This window comes from Ursus maritimus, unplaced genomic scaffold (assembly GCF_017311325.1).
Source record: "Ursus maritimus isolate PB19 unplaced genomic scaffold, ASM1731132v1 scaffold_18, whole genome shotgun sequence".
NCBI lineage: Eukaryota > Metazoa > Chordata > Mammalia > Carnivora > Ursidae > Ursus > Ursus maritimus.
In genome coordinates, this window is record NW_024424230.1 from 55,709,803 (window position 1) to 55,731,967 (window position 22,165).

At 43.8% G+C, this 22,165-nt stretch overlaps 1 protein-coding gene across 1 annotated transcript in view; it reads left to right on the top strand.

The window, feature by feature from the left end:
- PTPRM (protein tyrosine phosphatase receptor type M) overlaps nt 1–22,165 on the top strand; it is a 749,396-nt gene that overhangs the window by 685,724 nt on the left and 41,507 nt on the right. The window contains exon 22 of the mRNA XM_040632384.1: nt 8,429–8,526. Coding sequence (XP_040488318.1) covers nt 8,429–8,526 — 98 coding nt within the window. The remainder of the gene's footprint in view (nt 1–8,428; nt 8,527–22,165) is intronic.

The following is a 22,165-nucleotide window of genomic DNA, read 5'->3' on the forward strand; positions in this document are numbered from 1 at the left end:
TCCTAGGTTTTCTGCAGCTACTTTGCCTGTAGGGTCCCTGTCCCTTCATCTCTACTTCTGCCGTTCAGTGTGTACCCCACACCATGCACAGCCACCCCTCCCGCACCCGGGACCAGTCACGTCACAGTGGGAGGACTGACGTTCACCAATAAGCCCCACCCCCGCCTAGTCTGCCAAGGTCATTTTGAAATCTAAAACGTGCAGCTGGATTATCCTGGGTTGCAATCCCAGCTTCAAGGGCGTTTATTCTCCTAAACCTGTTTCTCATCTTAAAATGGAAATGTACACAGTCGCAGTGGCGAATAAATGAGACAGTACACAGAAAGCACACCTGGCCCGAGGGGCTCGTCACTGTGCCTCAGTTAATTGTTCACCATCCTTGTCATCCCCCTTCCCAGGTTCCCTTTCCAGCCCAACCCCCTGGCTCAGCTCCTTTGTGCTAGGAATAGCAAGAATCCTACTCAGTTCATCCAAAACTCCCTCCAAGGGCAGCCTCAGTCTCCCCAGCCTGATTCAAATGGGAGCCTCGTCTCTGCACTAGGTAACCTTGAGCGTGCCAGTGGGTGTGAGGCCACCCGGAGGGCTGTCACCCTGCCCACCACTGCTCTGACCTTCCCACCCCCATACTCCACGTGTGCTGCTCAAGTGGAATCACCACCTGGAGCCAAGCTGCACTATCTTTGGGATTCCAGACATTTCCACTGCTGGTCTCTGCCAGCCACCTGCATGCCCAGGGAGCCATCCTTGGAATATTTTAACATTTTTTAACATATCTAGAGTAAAATATTCAAGTTTTCCCTCTCATTAATCATTATAGAGCATCATCTCTTTCTTTACTCTTTTTTACTCTTCATACTCAACATGTTCCTTTTTCTTGGGAGTTTTTGTTCAATAACTAAGATAGGTCCCTCCACTATAGACACACATCCATCCGCATCCCACAGGAGAGCTCCGCGGCTCCCTCTGGACTTGGCCTTTCTGTAGCCAGGCTCAGCTTTCCAACCCACTGGGCCCGCTGTGAAAAGGAGAGAGACAATATTAAATATTTTCTAAGCTAAAATGAGGATTGATGTAATTAGAATAAATATCTTATGATATGTGATAAATATATTTTAACTACTTTACAGATTGAAGCATATCTAACCTGAAAGAAAACACATGAAACTTTCAGCCATGGGTTTCATCCAGAAAAAATTGGTGGTCCAGCAAAACATGCCACTTGCATTTAAAAGAATAGGCATTACCAGGGACACCTGGGTGGCTCAGTCGGTAAAGCGTCCAGCTCTTAATTTCAGCTCAGGTCATGCTCCATGTCAGGCTCTGCACTCGGCGTGGAGCCTATTTAAGATTCCCTCTCCCTCTCTCTCTGCCCCTCCTCCCCCTCTAAAAAAAAAAAATAAGCGTTACTAGCCTCTACTGCTTCGAGCATTCTGAATTCAGAACATCCCAACATGAACCAAAATACCCCAGTCTCTAATATGATCAAGTACAGGTTTGAATGGCATTATTTAAGAAATAAAGTTTTCCCATTATTTAAAAAAAATATACCCCATTTCTAACATCAGATTTTACCCGTAATAGAAATATGTTTCAGACAAGGAAGGCAGGAAGTCCTGTGTGCTTTCAGAGCCAAAATTTTAGTCGATTGCTTTGTTTCAGACCTGTAGGTTGTACACCTGAGCAGTGCCCCATCGTAGTATTTGAGATGGCTGAGGGTTTGTTAAGTTCAAGAAAGACCGCTGTGCGTGGGGGCTCCTTCTCAGGGAGATCAGTTTTGGTAACATCCATATAGAGATAAATGCCTAGAAATGAATCCTTTTAAAACTAGCCATGTGCTCCATGGAAAATCTCGAGAGGCAGCACAGTTCAGTTTGAAGCTCAAGTATCTTAGGACACTTACCTTATTGCCCTTTAAATGAGAGTGTGGTATGTTCTTGACTTATCTCTACCTTATACAAGTACAAGCTTCTTGAAGGTGGGGACTGTGTTTCTATAACTCACCTCAGCATCGAGGAGTGCCTGGCACAGAGCAGGCTCAATGCTCAGCTATAGATACAGGCTGCACGCTCAGATTCCCACCAGGACCAGCAAGGGGGTATGAATGAGGGAAGCGGGTAGAAGACCATTGGGCGCAGAGAAACTGTGAACTGAATGAGCAGGTCCACATTCACAGACCACCAAGGAAGAGGTACATTAAAAACACACTGGCATCACAACTGACTGTACATGTTTGAAGAAACGGGGAGCCGTGGCTTAGGTCTTGGAACACCTGCCTGACGAGGTGACCTTCTGTGGGCCAAGCTGAGACGGCGGGACTTGCAGGCTTAAGTGAAGCCTGCATAGGAACAGGATGATAGCAGTTGGAGGAGGGCTTCTCCGGAAATACTCCTGCGCAGCGACGGCTCAGGATATAGGCGAGGTTGAGGTGGTGGAGAAGGGGACCCGGGCCGGCCGTGCTTATCGAGCACGTGCATTTGATTCTGTGGCAGTGGGACCCATGGGAGGTTTAAAGGCAGGAATCAACCTGATAGAAAAAAGAAACAACACATGTTTGAAGAGGCAGTTTCAGGTGGTTGACATGGGTTTTCTTCTCTTATCTTCTTGCCAGGATCGTGATGACTGCATACACACACACACACACACACACACACACACACATGCACACACACACGTCAGCTAGAAGCCCTCTGAGTTGCTTTTGACATTGGCCGGGGGGGCAGCGTCACACGGTGGGGTAGACCTCACAGGTCGGCTCTACAGCCCACTAGCCGTGTGCCTTCCGGCAATGTGCCTGACTTCCTCAACGTCCCCTCCTCTCAGTAAAATGGGGGAGAACCATAGCACCTATTATGTAGGATTGCGATTTTTTAAGTGAATGAGATAAAACATATAAAATACTTCACACGGGCCCTGGGCGATAGCAAGTGCCCTAAGGAAGTTCGGTGTTATTCCATTTACGATGGATAGCAATTTGAACGTGTTCTACCTTTTTTCCCTTCCAAAAAACTCGAATATGCCGCTGTGAGCTTAAGGACCTTGACCTCTCGGCGGCTCTAGTTAACAGAAAACACACCATATAGAAATTAGACTGTGAAAAGAAGAGATTACAAGTCTTCTATCAAGATTTGAAATGATGATTTTTTATATCTCTCACTTCCCACGAACTAGAGAACTCATCTGAACACAATAGAGCCCATCCTTGAATGGCTTTCACTTACGCTTTTCATTGCCTTTAATTTTTTTTATTGCGCTGTAGTCCTCGCTGACCTTTTTTGTTGTTGCTGTTCCTTCCAGGCTTGGTGGTGGTCAGAATGGCCCCCGCATACATTTTCTTCTCAGCAGAGGTCCGTGTAAGCCAACCATTGTGAGGGAAATGGAATGTATTATTGGCCTGATATTGAAATTTTGAGACCTTACCTTTCAAATGCTTTAGTCCCACGAGGGGACAACTGCTGAGAATAACCTTCTTGCCTATTGTACAAACATCTGTAAGGCACGGCCACAGCAGTCTCCGGCTCCCACCCAGCCACATGCTGCAGAAATCAGACAGCGGGGCTGAGGGTCACCGTGGCTGTGGGTCACCACTCTCGGTCCCTGGAGCAAGGGAGGTTTTCAGAGTCCATTGTCTGCTGTTGTAGATTCCTTGTCTTAGAAGTCATTTATCCAGCCTGGGTGCAATCCCAGTGACCTATTACCGCCCTCATGGTAAGGGCGTTTGCCACACCAGCTTTTGGGAGACAGAGGACTACTGACCCTCCCCTGGTGTTCCTCTCCAAATTTCAACCCTGTGAGGGCGTGAGTGCCAGGGGTAACGGTCTTGTGTCCCAGGCATGTGTCAGTAGGCTTCCAGTGGCCAGGGTCTCTCAGACCCCACCAGAATCTGCCAGAATCAAAGGGAGTGGCTCTTGGGATCAGTAAAGCCTACACCGCCCTGGCCTCTGGCCTGCTTTTTTATTTTGTTAGAAGACATAGATCTCTGAGTCATAATGTATCCAGATATCAGGAAATAATTTGAAATATATTATTCAGTATAATTTGACTAATTTCAAAGAGAAAAGAAAAACAGGATTGACTAATGTTGCCTTAAAAACCTTGAATTAGGGTGCCTTCCTTTTTCTTTTCTGCCCCCCCTCCAAAAAGAACAAAAACAAAAAACAAGATTTGAGTGAGCATTCAAAAGTATCTTGACTCATTAGCCAAGAAAACAAGACTTTCTAGTGCCCACCCCCGAGCAGTTTTACTGGTGAACTGCCAGGTCAGGGAGAAGGTGACAGGTCAGGGAGAAAGTCACATGGTGTGTCAGCAAGGGCTGCTCTCAAATACTGACAGCATACGTACCCCACGGGGGGAGGGGAGAAGAGACGAGGAAGACCAAGACAAAAACCACACCAGGGGAGACGGCGACCCTCACCTTGCATGGTTTTTTTTTTTCTTTCTGAGATCAACTTGGAATAATCTTTGTGTTCAAATTCATTTTCAGATCTTAACCCAAGCTGTTTTTGTTCTTCTGAATACCTGTCCTAATTTTAGCATGGAAAAGAACAATGACCTAATTCATTTTTCTATCCCAATCTTTTTTTTTCCTTTGTCTAACTTTTTTATCCTAATTGTTTTTTTCGTCTATTCCAATCGTTTTTTTTACATCAGCAGGTAAAATATCGTCAAGACTACCATTTATATCATCAACAAAGTGAGCCACTAATGCTTAAAAATGCCCTTTGTTTTCCAGATAACCCATATGTAGTTATGTAAACATAAAAAAAAGAAAGAAAAAGAAAGAAAGAAAGAAAGAAAGAAAGAAAGAAAGAAAGAAAGAAAGAGAAAGAAAGAAAGAAAGAAAGAAAGAAAGAAAGAAAGAAAGAAAGAAAGAAAGAAAGAAGAAAACCCTATCACCTTAACTGCCTCAGCCTCTTGGTGTATAGCCATGTTCCTAGATGACATTCTCTGCATGAAGTTCCTTCTAAATCGGAGAGAAATGGGATTCCTTGACTCAAATTGCTGGTATACGAAGTTAGACTAATCAGTAGATTCAAAGCAAACAAGTCTTTGGTGTTGCACATTACACCTCCCTGTAAGACCACCTGATAGTTTGGAAGGCGAGGCCAAACGTTCCTGATGCTATGGAGCTGCAGTTCTCCACCAGGAAAGATGTGAAAACGCACCCAGACCTAACCTCACCCCAGGTCAATTAAATCAGACTTTTGGGTTAGGATCTCAGAATTTTTTTTAATTTTATTTAAATTCAATTAATTAACCTTAGTGTATCATTAGTTTCAGAGGTAGAGTTCGGTGATTCATCAGTCTTATATAACACCCAGTGCTCATTATGTGCTCTCCTTAATGTTCGTCACCCAGTTACCCATCCCCCACCCCCCTCCCCTCCAGCAGCCCTCAGTTTGTTTCCTACAGTTAAGAGTCTCTTATGGCTTGTCTCCTTCTCTGATTTTGTCTAATTTTATTTTTCCCTCCCTTCCCCTATGATCCTCTGTTTTGTTTCATAAATTCCACATACAAGTGAAATCATATGATAATTGTCTTTCTCTGATTGACTTATTTTGCTTAGCATGTGCAAGCTGGAAAACAGCCACTCTGGAAAACAGTATGGAGGTTCCTCAAAAGTTAAAAATAGAGCTACCCCACAGCCCAGCAATTGCACTACTAGGTATTTACCCAAAAGGATACAAACATAGTGATCTGAAGGGGCACATGCACCCCAGTGTTTATAGCAGCAATGTCCATACTAGCCGAACTTTGGAAAGAGCCCAGATGTCCATCGACAGATGAATGGATAAAGATGTGGGGTATATATATAATGGAATATTACTCAGCTATCAAAAGAATGTTATCTTGCCATTTGCAATGACATGGGTGGAACTAGGGGATCTCAAAGTTTTTTAAAAGCTACACAATAATTGTAATATGCAGCCAGAGTTGAGAACCATGGCCCTTGGTAGAGAACAGTTACTAGAGGCCAGGATGGCATTCTGGTTACCTAGGGAAATGGGCTGAGTTGAGATACAACGCCTTGAGTCCGAGAAACAGAAAAGAGACCTGCTTAGCGGTTGGGAGCATTTCTGTCACAGCGCTCTGCAGCCCGCGTGATTATCACTCTCATTCTGAAGAGACCCTTGCAAAAGATGTCCCCCCCCCCACAATGAATTGGAAAAGAGTAAAACCTATGTGCTTTCCAGCTTCTACGGATAATCTCCGAAACATCAGTCAAGGAGGGGATTTGTGCAAATATGATATATTAATATAATTTAATATTTAGACATCTTTTAATGCATTTTAATAATAAATAATACAGTTTATGCATATGCATACAGACTGATTCATTTATTCATTGAGCTCCTGCATTCCCAGGTAGTCCATAAGGCACGTAAGGAAATTATAGTAAACCATAACAGCTGTGTTTCCCTCCAGGGGAAACTGGAATGAAGTAATAATCACAGGGGAGTCTAGAGCTAAGGAGGGGTAAGTAAGCTGCACTTGGGAACTTGCCCCCAGCCTGGAATGTCTCTGGGGTGACTCCTGCCAGGCAGTGAAGGAGAAATAGCTTTTTTTCTGCAGACACACGCCTTCCATGATGCTGGAGTATCTGATTCATCCACTATAGCCATTGTCATCAGAACTGTTTCTGGAACTTTCAGAGTAGGTGACACAGGCCTGTTTATCTAGTGAAAGAAGCAGAAAGTGTCTGGGCCATCCCTTTGTTTGGGGGTTATGCTGGGAAGACTCTCTGGTTACACAAAGACAGGGTATTTTTTTTTCTTGTGAATAAGCGACAAGCTGTTCAGTACACAGTGAATGTTTCTCTCCACAAGCTAGAAAGGTAGTAATGGAGAGGATCCAATGTTTACTTGTCCCCTCTGTAACCTTCGATTGAAGTCCTTAAAATCTTCAGCCCATACATCAGGAGAATGGCACACACGTGCCAAGGGACATGGGCTGAGATGGCAGGTGCAGCTTCGTGAGAGGTGGTGTGCATGGTCCTCTACAGGGACAAGCCGCAGAGACATCAGGAGGCAGAGTCAGTTTTCATGGGAAGGACGAGAGTGTAGTCAGAGCAGCAAGGAGGAATGATAGAATTTTGTGTTGTGGACAGAAGGGAAGGAGGTTTTGGTGTTAAGCAGGAGAAGAAAAATTACACAAGAACCAGCTGATAATTGGTCAAGGGGAATGGAAGGCGATTGAAGGGAGCCCCCAGGTGTGCCAACATTGCTCAGTCTCCAAACCTTAGCCAAGGAAGGACCACTCATAAATATCTTGAAACACACCTTGTCTTTGTTCTAATGCTCTGCTATTTATAAAATGCCTGAGTATGCGTTAACTCCATGGTCCTCAAAATAACTCTGAGAAGCGTTACTGAAATCAGTATGTAGATAAAGAAAGATGAGGACACTGAAGCTCCCAGTGGCTGTCTTGTCCAAAATCACACAGCCAGTTAAAAGGCAGAGGAAAATCTCAAATCCAAATATTTGAGTTTCAAATCCAGTAATCTGCAATGTCAAGATCCTACGGTACGATTGGGTCCTGGTCCCAGCATGTGCCTGAACATTTGTATGATTCCACACGTATCATGTGACTCTCATGCCTTTGAAGTTACACTCCTCTCATTTCCTTGCATTTCTGCTTGTCTTATAAAGATTTATACTGTGAAGCTTATACCCTCAAATATGCATGCGCGTAAGGTAGAGATTAGGGTTTTTACAAATCTGGATTCAAATAAATTTTATATTCCAACTTCCTGTACCTGCTAGCACCTATAGAAATGGCATTTTGTAATGCCTCTCTCCCCTTTTTCTTCCCAGTCTATAAAAAAGAGCTTTTAAATACTCAGACCCCAAGAGCTGAGCCCAAGGTGCTGATCACGTTCAGTGACAGGAAGTACAACTGCTTAAAAGTCTAACTTCTCTCTCACTTTTGGAAGTCAGGTGGAAAAAAAAAAAGAATCTGACAGCACAGAATAAGAAAAATATTAGAAACAAGAAAAGGCCATTTTTCCTATAGAGGCTCATTTCATTCTATCTACCATTTCCCTGGGATATCTGCCAGTTGTTAGCAGGAAGAGTAATGTCATCCATTTTTTAAAATTTCACTCTTGAGTATTATGGAGATAAATAGCTAAATGATGGAGAAATAACTTTCTTTCACAGCAGTAGTTTAAGAGGGGTAAAAAGAGCTAAAATGAAGATACGTTTGATGACATGAGAAAATTCAACCATGAACAAAAAATTCAGCATTTCTATAGGTGCTGTTTGAGAAAGAGTTCCCATTTGCATCAACACTAGAGAGGAGAGCCAAGTCCATCTAGAAAAGTGAGGGGACTGCCTGTGGGTATTAATCAGCTCACTTGCAAGCCCCAGAAATTTTCCAGTTGCAAACTTACAAAATAAAAAAAAAAAGTCTGTGTTCTGTTTTGCTGCAGGACCAATGCAAGAGACCATCTATGACTTCTGGAGGATGGTGTGGCATGAAAACACCGCAAGCATCATAATGGTGACCAACCTCGTGGAAGTGGGAAGGGTAAGTCGGCTTTCCACCTGCATGGCCGCATGTGCCTTGCTCAGTTGGTAACATGAGGTTGAGCAAGAAGAAGCTTTTGAAGTATTATGTGCACTCCAGCAATCATGAAGCACTGTACCTCCTCCTACCGCTTGCTGCACTTGCTTATAAATTATCAGTAAACATAGACTGAATTGCTTTCATTTGTTGCGATAGCAACAGACGGGAAAGGCACTCAAGATTTAAAAGCAGTTGTTATATGGCTATATTGAGCACACAAAAACACCTCTAAGCACGAACACTTGTTGTTGGGTGTCAGAACTCAATGGGCACTGCATTAGACACGACTGCATTCCCTAACTCAGGAAAATTGACTCTGAAAGCAGTATACAGCATTGGGTGCAGTCGTTAGCGGGGCGTTCCTGCATCTCCTCTCGCTTACTTTTTACTTTCCTCGTCCTCTGTTTCTTAACCTGTCAAACAAAGATCACCATCCGCCCCCAAAGTCTTGTATTATTTTATCTGGAGGAACTGGTAATGAGAGCTATTTTTGTTTAACCAGGAAATGCTTACCTAGTTATGACCTCGGTGGTGGTAGGATTATTTCCAAAGTGGAATTTAAAAATGGGAAAGTACACAGGGTGCAGTTGCTTGATTTTATAGTAGGTCCATGGCTGTGCTCTAGTCCAGAGCCCGTTAACTCTTAGAGAAGGTTGACCTTGTGAGATTGACCCTCAGCAGCAAGGGCAGCTTAGAGATCCACAGGTTGTTCCTTAGGATTCTCGGTCAGTCTTAAAAAATGAGGAAAAACTGCCATTTACAACAACGTGGATGAACCTGGAGGACGTCACGCAAAGTGAAATGAGCCAGTCACAGAATGCATGGTTCTACTTACATGAATTACCCGGAATAGTCACATTCTTAGAAGCAGAGCATCCCATGGTGCTTGCCAAGGGCTGGGAGAAGGGAGAAAAGAGGAGTTGATGTCCAGTGGGTACAGTTTCCGTTACACTAGATGAATAAGTTCTGGAGATCTGCTGTGGAAAACAGTGCTTCTATAGTTAACAATATGGTTTTATGCATTTGTTAGGAGGGTACATCTCATGTTAAGTATTCTTACAAAAAATGAAACAACAAAGGGACACAGGAAACTTGGGGAGGCGTCAGATACTATCTATTACCTTGATGATAGTGATGCCGTTAGGATGTATGCATATGTCGAAACTCATCAAGTTATACCCATGAAACGTTGTATGTTGTAATTGTATATCAATTATACTTCAATACAGCTGCTTCCAAAAAAGGATTTTCAGAAGTATCAGGAGGTGCAGCTTAAGAAGAGAAACATTAAGAAGTGGGAGATACTTACAATTCTAGCAAAAATAGCAAACTAATCTGAAAACCCTCCTCCTATGAGCATCTAGAAATTCTGGATAAAATAGAAATACGTGTTTTCATATGTTTGCATGTAATATATGTATAAATCACATGTAAATGTAAATATACAGGTTAAAAATGTTTAGCTTAGCTCTCAAAAAAGGAGACTACTAGAAACCAGAAGAGTGAGGACCAGACAGATAGTGGACATGGCATCTGTTCTCTGCAGGCTGGGCAGATGGGGCGGGTCAGGCTTGGAGGGAGTGGGGGAGGGTCCCTCAGCCTTCGAAATCTTGGATTTTGGGTTTTACGGCCCACTGAGAACAGGAGATAGTGTCTTAGGCCTATGCAGGACTAGGAATTTGAACTGAGACTGCCACATGAAAGCTAAGCCTGCAAAAAGTAGATGGACACTCAGAGAAAGGACAGTCCAGGGGGAGGTGGAGGGAGGCGGAAGGGGGAAAGCCAGCCAGGCATGAGAACCGGAAAGTAAAAAGGAGGCAGATCAGTCTTCACTGAGGATCTGGGTGAGAAAGCACTTCACCAACTCATGGGTCAAAGTAAAATTCCCTGATTTAAATCAAAACATCGTTCGAACTGTGAATCATAAAGTACCAGAGAGTAAACTTGTAGGATGCAAATAAAATAGTACCTAACTGGAGGTATATGTTTTTAAATATTGTTAGAAAAGAAGAGAGACTAAACATCTAATTCAAGAAGATATATGAAGAACAGAATACAACTAAAGAAAAGAGGAAACAATAAATAGAAGGGCTGATAATTGTTAAATAAAAAGCAAAGAATCAATAATAAAAAATCAACAGAATCAAAAAGGCTTTGTGAAAAGATTCATGAAATAGACATCTGGCAATCTGGAGTAAAAAATAGAAAGCCAAAAGCTCTCAATATTTGGAATAGGATAAAGATTCTTTTATCATAATAGATAATATGAAAAACTCACAGTAAGTTTGAAAATTGATGTAAATTAGGTAAGTTACTTAACAAATATGATTTTCCAAAAGCTTACTCAAAAGGAAACAGAAATTCTGAATAGACATTAATTAAAAAGTGAATTATGGTTAAAAACTGACCCATGGAAAAGCACCAGTCCCAGACGTATTTACAGGTGTGATCTACTAAATATCAAGAAATGGAGAATCCGGATCTTATAAAAATTATTTGAAGAGAAGAGGAAAAGCAAGACTGCTCTCCCATTTTATTTTAGGAGACTAGTATAACCTTTATTTCAAAACCAGACAAGGACATAGAAAAAAATAGAAAATTATAGGTACCACAAATTGGGAAGAGAGAAATAGACCAACAGGTCAAAATAGCCCAGATGTTGACTATGGCCATAGGTGGAGAAAGCATGAGCTTCGCAATCAGTTGGTTGGGACATTTGGTTATTTGTGTGGACAAAAAAGAAAAAAATCATAAAACACCCAAAAATGAATACCAAATAAAGACCAAAATATATTTAAATTAAGATTTAAAACTTAACTAAATTAAGCTTTAAAACTTTAAGAAGAAAATATGATGGGAAATATTTATGACCTTTTTTTTTTTAAGGAATGGTTTAAAGATATGAAATGTTCAACGTGCGAACAAAAGAATAGGGACATTTGACCATGTCCCTATGGAAAACTCTCTGTACAATAAAGGATATAAAGTGATAAGACAATGGGGTAGATACCAGGAGACCGATATGTGAAGTATAAACTTACAAAGCAGTATTTTATGTCCTGAAAGTACAAAAACTCTTTCCTGTCTTTCAGTTCCCTCTGTTGGGACACAGAGCAGGGGAGCTGGCTTAGAGCCTGGGGTGGCAGGTGTTCACTGGGTACCTGGCCTAAAAGGGGCCGCCCACCTTTCACCTGGGCAGTGGGGATGTCATGGCCCCTGCTTCATAGGGTTCTTGTAAACATTAAGTGAATTTCTATGCGTCAGGTGGTTAGAGAAGTTCCCAGCCCAGTCTGAGGACTTCATAAATATACGTATTAGTGTCACCCTTACCTTTCCACCAACGAACCTAAGATCTACAGTGGTGTCTATAATTACCTTTTTCATCCCAGTCTTCTGCTGTGAAAGCAGTAATGACTACTGAAAAAAAAATGTTCAACGTCACCAGAATTTTTGGTCTCTGCCTTCTGGTACTCAGTAACTGCCCAATGAAATGAATGGAGATTTCTTCCAAATTAGTGGCAGAGAGCAATTAGCCTATGCTAGGTTAACGTGAAAGAGCTAAGCTAAAGATTGTCTCTGTTTTTGTGTATGTGGGCTTCTTTCCCTGCAATGTATGTATGATGGATTCTGAATCCTTGTTCATTTCACAAATATCTGCAGACTGCCTGTGTATGATAAGCGGAGAGATATCTGGAGACTGCTGGCACGGTGCCTTATTTTCACCGTGACCATACTCCTTAAAAATTACTCACCACCTCCCATTGTACATATCTGCATTTGCAATTTGAGTTACCTGGCTTTGGAAAAATAAAAAATAAAGGCCAGGCAGTGGTGGTCTGTTCCTTCCATCAGGCACTTGGACCCACCCCATCCAGGGTAACCACTGTTGGTTCTTGTGATGGAAACTCTTCCTTCGGACAAGTAACCATGGAAGTCCGAGCTAAAAGTATGCAGCTGAAGGGGAGAAGGTAACAAGGTTTCAGGTTTACCCATAAATGTAAGCCCATAGCTTTAAAGACACTCAATAATCTTAGGTCTGGTAAGCTTATTAAAAAATAAATAAATCCTTCCAAATCCTTACCAGGTTTGTGGGGATGTGGTCAGCTCTGAAGAATGCTCACCTTGTTACCTTCAGCAACATGGATGGGTCTGTCTTCAATTAGTAATGAATTCAGTGGCATCTGTCCTTGCAATGCCTGGCAGGATTTGGGGGTTTTGACAGGAGGTCACATTCCCTCTGGGAAAACGCACTACCCTTTCTCCAAGCCACTTCCCATTGTTAATCCCGCTCATTTGTTTAGAGATTACTTCCCCCTTTTCCATGCTTAAAAACAGCAACAACAAACCGCCGAAGAAATCAAAATGACATGGTTTTTAAGGGCAACAGCTACCTACTTAACATGTTTACTGCACGTGGTGTGTCCTTCATGAATTAGGCATGAGCAAGGCAGTTGTCCGTTTGTTTACACAGACTTGCTGCTGATTCATTAAGTCAGAGCTGGGAACCCGCTTTCCCCGGATTTTTGCCCTGAAGCGCTCTGCATTAGGCGGCTGTAATTGCCCGTGCTGGAGCCACTGGGAAGCCCTCCCTGTCACAGCACCTGGTGCAGAAGACACAGACGCTGCACTTCCCTCCAGCGGGGACCCCGGTACATCTGCCAGGACCTGTCATTATCTAAGACTTCCTTGTCACCACCGCGCATCCCCTTTCAGCCCGTGTGTTCTGGGAAGGGACCTTTGTCAGTTTTCCTGGCACCTGCCGACGGCTGCACACCTGGCATTTAAATTGCTCCGGAATGTGTTGTGATTGTTTTCCCTCTTTAATGAACCCACCTGAGGGACATCGAGCTTTCTATCCAGTTGCCTGTTTCCCAGGCATTCCCAGTTACACCGTTTGTGTGGAGATTCAGAAACTCCGTTGTGTTGTTGTACTAATCCATCTGCCAAAAATCTTATAACCAAATCGGCGGGACTCCCAAAGGAGATTTTTGCACTGGTAATTTAAGCTAATGATTTCTAAACATATTTAGTCAGTTTTATGAAGACCTCATTAGAATGTGACTGTTTATTAAAAATCCAAATGAGGTCTCATAGTCATATAGGAAAATTATTTTTGAGTTGCTCTGAAGAGTTCTGATATCAGGTGATAAAGTGTTTTGGAGCTAAGAGAAGTCAAGGCCAGAGACGTTAACTTCTGTCAACATAAATGATGCATGGAACCACCAAAATGGATGTTTTGAAGATTATGATCAACCCAAAGAGGTTGACTTGGGATTTCTTTCACATTTGTTACTAAAAGAGTAACAAAAGAAAGAAGCTTAAGATGAACACTGTCAGAATTAACTCTCTAATTCACATGCAAGGAAGGTATATTAAGATTCCAAGTGCCCCTGTCACATACAACAAAGAACACCTGCTTCTCTCCAAAAGCCACCAGATCCAGAATCAATGGAAGAAGAAAAAGAGAGGCAAGGTTGCCCCTTTATAAAATGTGGAAATAATGCTTGATAGTAAGAATAACCTAGGTAATGCCAAACAGTACAAAATACCAATAATATTTGTACAATATCTCTCGAGTTCTTCTAAGACATCAAACTTGTGCCTGAAAGGGAAGAGACAAATTCTTTTTATAGACATTACTAAAGTTTTTCTGTCTTGAACTCTCATTATTGCTTTTTATAGATCTTTTTTAACGAACTGGATATTTAAGATTGATGTTTTGTGACCTGAGTAATTATAGTATTAGCCTTTGATTAATTTATACTCATTCAACAAACATTCCTCACCATTTCGATCTACCATCAACCATTTCAATGATCATATTAATGTAGCTGATTCAAGCCTTACCTTCATCCATAACTTTAAAGTAAAACCAGGGGAAAAAAGATCAAAGTCAGCACTCTAGCCTGTGACGATCCCACCCACGCATTGCCACACTTCATGGCACCTGCCCCCAGCATATCACCCAGAAAGCAAGGCACTAACTGGTACTGAGCTCTCAGCAGCAGGAGAGGGACCCTCTGTGGACCCCTCCATGCCATCCAGCTGCTCCAGGAAGGGTGACTCCCTAGCTGTCCCACTGAACCTTTGAGGGTTTCTCTGCCCAAAGGTTTTCTCAGCTCCCCTCTTTAAAATGTTGGAAAACTAATGAATGAGCCCAATTTGTTTTATTCACAAATTAACCCAAAAGTAAGCTTTCTACTCCCTTTCCAGCATGACATCTCCAACATGTAATGATATACTTACTGTATCCATGGCACTAAGAAATACAAAGATGTTTATGATGCACTTGTCCCCAAGGAACATAAAAATGGTAAAAAAGAACCATTTAAGCAATGAGCTATAATACATGTGAGTCAGAAGGATGACAGCACCAGTGCAGGGCTAATTCTGCCCAAGGAAACATAGGAGACATCATGGAGAACACAGCGAGGAGCTGGGTCTGTCTGGGAGGAATGGGGCCACAAACACTGTAGGAAAACACAGAGAAAGGGAGCAAATGGCAAGATGGGAAAGAGCGAGTGGTCTGATGCAGCTGTGAGAGCTTCTGGGGAAGGGCAGCTAACTGAGGCTGGAAGGCTAGCTATGGCCTCCCGAGAAGGAGGCAAATGTAGATGCAGGGAGTGGCGGGGTTTGTTGTAATGGAAGGCATCAAGCTGGTGAATCATATGTTCTAATTAGTGTTGTTGAAAGACAGTTCTAGCAGCCACTGCAGAAAGGGTTAGAAAGGTGACAGAAGGGGGCGCCTGGGTGGCACAGCAGTTAAGCGTCTGCCTTCGGCTCAGGGCGTGATCCCGGCGTTATGGGATCGAGCCCCACATCAGGCTCCTCGGCTATGAGCCTGCTTCTTCCTCTCCCACTCCCCCTGCTTGTGTTCCCTCTCTCGCTGGCTGTCTCTATCTCTGTCGAATAAATAAATAAAATCTTTAAAAAAAAAAAAAAAAGGAAAGGTGACAGAAGACATGGAGACAAGTCAGGTTGGACAAGCAAGACTCTCGGTGAGAGATGATGTGGACTTGAGTTGTGGTAGTGGCATTGGGAATTTATGGTAGACACACAATTTGGGTGTCATCTGGGGATGCTAATAAGGGAAAAGAACTGAAATATGAACAAGGTTTCTACCATTATGACTTGGATTGATGTGAAGAATATTAACCAAGAAGAGTAACCCTTCTCTCTATACCTCCCCTCCAAAAAAAAAAGAAAAGCCAGTTTAAGAAGAAATCAACATGATTCATTTTGGGCATGCTGAGTTTGAGACGCTGAGTGAACAGTGTGGGGGATTTCCAGAAAGCTCTGGAGGGATACATGAGATGAAGACATAGAGACTAACTATGAAATGTGTGATTCTCCCTTTGTTTACTGAGCATCTGCCATGTGCTAGGCTTTGGGCTAGACTGGGGAGAGCAAGATGAAAAGATAGGACATGATCTAAGGGATAGAAAGACAGGCAAACAAAAAAGTTATAATGCAAAATGGTTACCACTGTAACAGGAGCATGGCATTTGGGGGGGGGGGAAGTAGAGAGAGAAAGAAGAGAAGAAGTGAAGACAGAGCACCAGAGAATATCTATTTAGGGGCAGACGGGGAAAGAGGAGCTCAGAATGGAGGCTGAAAATGATGTACAAGAGAAATAAGGCATGCACAAAGAGATCCCAGAATCCCGAGTAAGATATGATAAAGTTTCAACGAGGAGGAGAAGGTAAGCAGTGTTGACAAAAGCTGCAGAGAGGCCAGGTACATCAAGGGAAAGACAGGTCAACAACAAAATGTATTGAGCACCTACTCTATGCCAAGCATTCTACTAAATGACTCAATAAGCCTTATTTCTTTCAGTTATCATGGGCGCCCTCAAAGACACATACAAAGATTTCTGTTTTCAAAGTTAGCAAAGGACGTCTCAGTGAAGTTAAATAATTTGGCCAAGGGCACAGAGCTGGAATGTCTAGAATGTTTCGTTCCAAAGCCCATGTTCTCTCCACAATTGCACAGGGCGCCCCCTGCCCTGCCCCGTCATTGGTACACACCAGGTGATAACCATGAACACAGTGGCAATGGAACAGTGGCTCTGTGTGTGTGTGGTAAGGACAGTAGAGTAGCTTGTTCTTGGAGAAGTAAATCAAAGGAAGAGAGGGAGCAGGACCTAGAGGCGACCAAAGCTTAGGATGTGATCACAGTGCGGGGCTGAGTGTGTGAGTGGTGGCGGTGGTGGTTGCCCACACATGAGATAGTTAGGAATCTGAAAATAAGATGCAACTGGAAGCAAAAATTGAAGGTACAAGAAAAGAAAGGGGCAAGGGGACAGGAAAGTCACAGACAAGGTGAAGGGGCTTCCTTCGGGGAACGAGCCAGGGCTGTACACCCATCAGCGTGTATAGACACAAGAGGCTGGAGCTGCAAAGATAAATTAAGCATGTCCACAGGAATGGGGAAGCAAACAGGGTGACTCAAGTCTATGACAGAGGTTTCAGAATGCCACGATGTTTCCTACAAGAAGCCCCTCATCAGCCTGGTTGCTGAGGTTGGAGGGGTTTGTCAAGAAATGCTTCCCAAAGGAAGTCATGCATGGGACTGAGTGTAGAGGAGCAGCTAGGATTCAATCAGCAAAGAAGGGAGGGAAGAGTTCTCTAGGCAGAGGGAACCACAGGTCACCTAAGGGAAACTGCAGAAATGTGTTCAAAATGAACATGGAGCGAATGAACGCTTTAGTGCGGAGAGCTGGATGTGCACTGAAGGACTGAGTGACAGAGCGACGTGGAGAAAGGGACATAGTGGACATGCTGCAGGAAGAGAGGATGTAATCTAAAGGCAGAAAAATAGTCACTGGATGTAACAAGGAAAAGGTCGTTGGTGACCTTCTGCCTGAGTAGTTTCAGAGGGATGACCCGTTAGCGTCCTTTGATCGTACGCAACAGAAATCAACTCAGGCTAATTGAATCCAAAGGGAAATTTACTGAAACAATGTTAGGAGTTCAGCATGTTGATGAGAAGAAGAAGGCTTGCAAAGAGGAAAAAAGGCACCAAGTCCAGAGGGCCAGTGAGCAGACGGACCTCACAGCCAGTCTGGTCAAGGTGCTGGTATGGAGAGGACACATGCGGACAACTTTTGGGCCATTTTCAATGTGCTTGGGGTTCCCGTAACAGGGACAGGGCATCTGACTATTCCAAGTTGATTCATATGCTCATCCCTTGCTGTCCAGGGCCCCGAAATGACAAGTCACCCCATGAGGAAAAACGAGTTCCCTGAAAGGAAGTCATTAGGGAGATTGAGTGACCCAACAACATATATTCACAACAGATGGGAAGGGCTGAAGCCAGTCCGTAGGGTCAAGGCCAAAGTAGAAAATGAGGACATACAGACTGAGTTTAAACTTGTCAGAAACTTAGCTGAGAAGGGAAGACAGAGAAACATGGCAGCCGACAGAGGGCATTAACAATCAGAGGATATTTTAAAGGTGGAAGACCTTTGAAATGTTTATGTGTCGAGGAAAGAATCAGAAGAGAGAGAGAAATTGAACATTAGCAAGTGAACAGTCAAGGGAGTTTTTCTCCCAAGAGGGCAGGAGGGAGGGGATGCAGAGCACTGGTCTTCAGTTCAGCCTTATGAGGGCTGACATCTTGTCCTCTGAGCCAGGAGAACAGAGGCAGATGAGGATGCATTTAAATAAATGGAACCAAAATATAAACCACAACCTTGGAATGGCACCCTCTCCCAATAACATTCATTCTCCCGGTGATGATAAGCGAGGCCGTGGGCTGAAAGACTTGAGGAGTTTGGGGAAATAGCTGTAATAGGGAGGCCCAAGAACGCAGGGGAGGGGGTTGGCCTGGGGTAGGAGCTGACATGTTCCTGTCTTAGGAAGAAGGTAAGAATAGGGAAGGGAATCCGCGAGATGCGGTTGGCGGCAAGAAGGGCCAGGCTGCGCGGGAATCCTGTAGCCGAAGTGGTCACAGAACTGACAGAGGGGAACACGAGGGCCAGCCGGTTCTCTCCGCCCAGCCTTAGTTTACACATCCTCAACATGAAGGGTCGTGGGCCCAATGAGCTCTAAACTTCCATGTTTATATGCAGAATATGTGTATGTTTATTGTTTATGTGCTGGCTCCGAGATCTGTTTGAATAACAGCGGCATCTGCAGCTGAGCTCTGTTTTAATGCCGGTGGCCCTGGGACCTCCCCGGCGCTCCCTGCGTCCGCTCTGAACACCAGCAGCAGGAGGAAAGTGTGGAGTCTGGATTTTCAAAAGGGGATGAGTCAGGAAAAAGACATGAGTGTCGCTTCCTCGGGAGAGAGCTGTCCACTCCCATTTCTTCCACACCGGTAGACATGGATTTCGTAGCTCTAGAGCGGAACATTGCAGTGTGTGGGTACTGAGGGGACGAATCCTGTTGGTGTTCTATCTATGTTTAATTTATGCAGACCGTAAAAGATGCTCAGTCTATAATTTATAAACTTTCTTTTCAAAATGATCTCATCGGACTACAGTAAATTATTATTTGGAGAGAAGGTATTCTTTTCAGAAGTTCTCGAAATTGCCTATCACCATCCACTGGCTTATCAAGGGACACGATCCAGCAATCTCACATTTCCGATCAGTGGTACCACCTCTGTCCCCTGCGTGCAGCAGGACAGGGGTTTGGGGGAGAATGGGACTCCTTTAGAGAACTCTTGCCAGCATTTAATAAAGATATCTAGGCACACCCCATCGTGTTCTGTGTAGCTGCAAGCATGACTTTTGCATCTGGAAGACTATCTCCTGGTGCATAGAAATAGTTATTTTACTCCCCCCAAATCCGTTAGAGAATCAGCATTGTTACTTAATGTCCATCAATCCAATTTGGATAGCAAATCTACTTAATTGAAAGGTAAACTGTGGTATAAAGATGTGGAAAAACAGGCACAACTTTAAAACAAATTCATTCCACTAAGAAACACTTCATTGACTACTAAATTGGGGGACGAGTTTGAAAAACGTGAGACTAAAAGAAAACAAATACTCTCAGAATAAAACAAGGAGAAAACCACATAACTTTATTCTTCAATTTTACCGAAGGCTTATTATGTGCTTCAAATTACGAAGTACTGCATTTTAAGGCTTAATGAGGTTTCTTAGGTAAAATTTAATACCTATAATGCTTACCCTAATTTCTGGAAAATGCATTCTGATAATGTTCCTGTAAATAAATATTTGTGTTTGTGTGAGAGAGTGTGTGCATGGGTGTGCGTGTGTGTGTGTGTACGTACCTGCATTTTTTGAAAAGGGAGCTGTTCCCCTCTCTCACATTTGCTCACGTGGGTAACTAGACTAGACTACTCTTCCATAACTTTCACAATCCCTGCACTTGATAAAAGCTTCTTCCCAGGTATATTCATCACACACACACATGCACACACACACACACACACACACACACTCCCTTGCTCACACATCCGTCCCTCAGTTTCAGAAATGCATTCTGCCTTGTTGAGAACAGCCAACTGCTATTCGTTCTAACTGCAGACATGAATTAATGAATTTTCCATGGGGAAGACAGAGCAGTCTCATATCTGTTTCACACACCTCCTGTTTCCCTGCTGTGGTCCATGTCAGAAACCTTAACCCCTCACAGTCTTTGTTCGTCTCTCCTGTGGCTCTCCTGGTGCACGTGCGGGTATCAGGCGACCTCTCTACCTGCTGGGGGTGGGGGGCCAGAAGGACAGAAGGGAGGATCCCTGTCTTTAAGACATTGACAATCCAATATTAGAGGCATGACACACGATTGTATACCAAAAGCAACAAAGCATCCTTGGGTACCATTTTGCCCTCCCCTGCCAGGTGACAGGCCCCTGGGCAAAGACTAGCTTATCTCCTCTGTGAATCCTGAAAGGCTGGACACATAGAAAGTATTGGAATTTAGTCAATAAGTGTTTTTTGAAGAAGTGGAAGAGGGAATATATAAGCTAGTGCAAAATAACTTATTTGATCCAAGGGAGATTTCTGTTTACTGCCCTCCTTCCCTGCTGTCATCCGTGTTGGGAGAACAGGCTGAAATCTAAAGTCACACATTTTTGTACAACGAGGTCGTTACAGGTGTGAATGAGGGTCACTGCGGCTCCGTTGGTTATGACAGAAATAAATCTACATTTAGCCTACCTGATTAACCCTTTTGTATTAATTCTCAGTTCAGCCTAATCCGTTACGTCTCTTAGAAAAAAATTGAAAAGGCGAAGTGATTTTTTTACCTACTGGACAATGAGTTGTGAATTAGGCTTTGGAGCCAATTCTTGCCCTGCTAGGAGTCCTCTGACGCTTTCCTATCAGCCATCTCCAGCCCTGCCATGGAGCGGGATATTGCAGGATCAAAGCACATGTGCAGGTCTGAATACCAAGCGTCTCTCAGCACACGCTCTCCTGGCTCCCTGGGTGACGGCCAGCGGCGCATCATTCAGCTCTTTAGCATTCTCCAGCTGACCCCACGGTGATGCCGGCTTTCCTGGTCACCACCGTCAAGCCCTGTTGCTCGCTGTGTTACCACAACTGACTCGCCCTGGAAAGTCCTCACGCTGGTCTCTGTCTGGGCTCCTGAAGAGTCAGTGCTTTCCTGGCCTGGCCTTGGACCCTCTCTCGACTCATGCCGTTCCCACGAGCCTGATCTGCAGTTGTCTGGGTGGGCACCTGCCTTCGTGTCTGTAGAGCTCTTAGCGTCCGTGTACAGCAGATGGACGGGGTGCCTGGGGCCAGGGCATCCTAGCCTGAGAGTTCTATAGCACAGCCCCGGTCACGTGTGTACCTACACGGGCCGCATCCGCTGTAGTTTCTCGGCTGTGGGCTCAGATGGCACATGGGATGATTTCAGGGCTGCAGTAGCCCTCCACCTTTGTTCTGCTCACATGAGCACCTGAAAATTGCTTTTTCCCCCACTTTGCACACTGCGGTTATATCCTATTCTTCGGTAATTTTTTTGAAACCCACAGTAAGTGATGTCCTGTCTCAAATGCAAAATTTTTTTCCCTTCTCTACTTTCTGGATCTGCCAATTTCATCTTCTGAGGCCCTGCTCTGCCTTGCCCTCAAGGCTTGGGGTTATCTGGCTGAGTAAATATGTGAGTAAATTCTGGGCTCCTTCCAGAGAAGAGGGCCAAATAGTGCAGTGAGCAGTTTTATGACCATACACAGCTTCTCTTTTTTGGGGTTTACCTCTCTTCACTTTAGACTGTCTCCTTTGAGATACAGAACGCTGATCCCTTAAAATTTTTGATGGACAGAGAATTTTTATTCTAGAAAAGCGAGGTACATTCATCATATCACCAAAGATCGATTCTTTCATAGATTCTTGTTATAGGGTAGAGAATCCAAAATCAAGAGTGGGTTTGTGGGAGTTTCAGTCCATTCAGCTGGCTGAATCACATATTGCCCATACTCAGGATAACTTACATGATGCTCAGTCAGGAATTAGGTAGGTCATCCATCCCCGCCCCTCAATTCTTCAAAGTCTCTTGATCTGTTTAGCAATTCCTATGATAACCTAAGAAACAGGACAGAAGAACAGGCCAGGGAAGCCAGTAACTCATGTACATTCCTCTTTGGGGCTTCCTTAACCCCTAGAGCCATTGATCTTCCC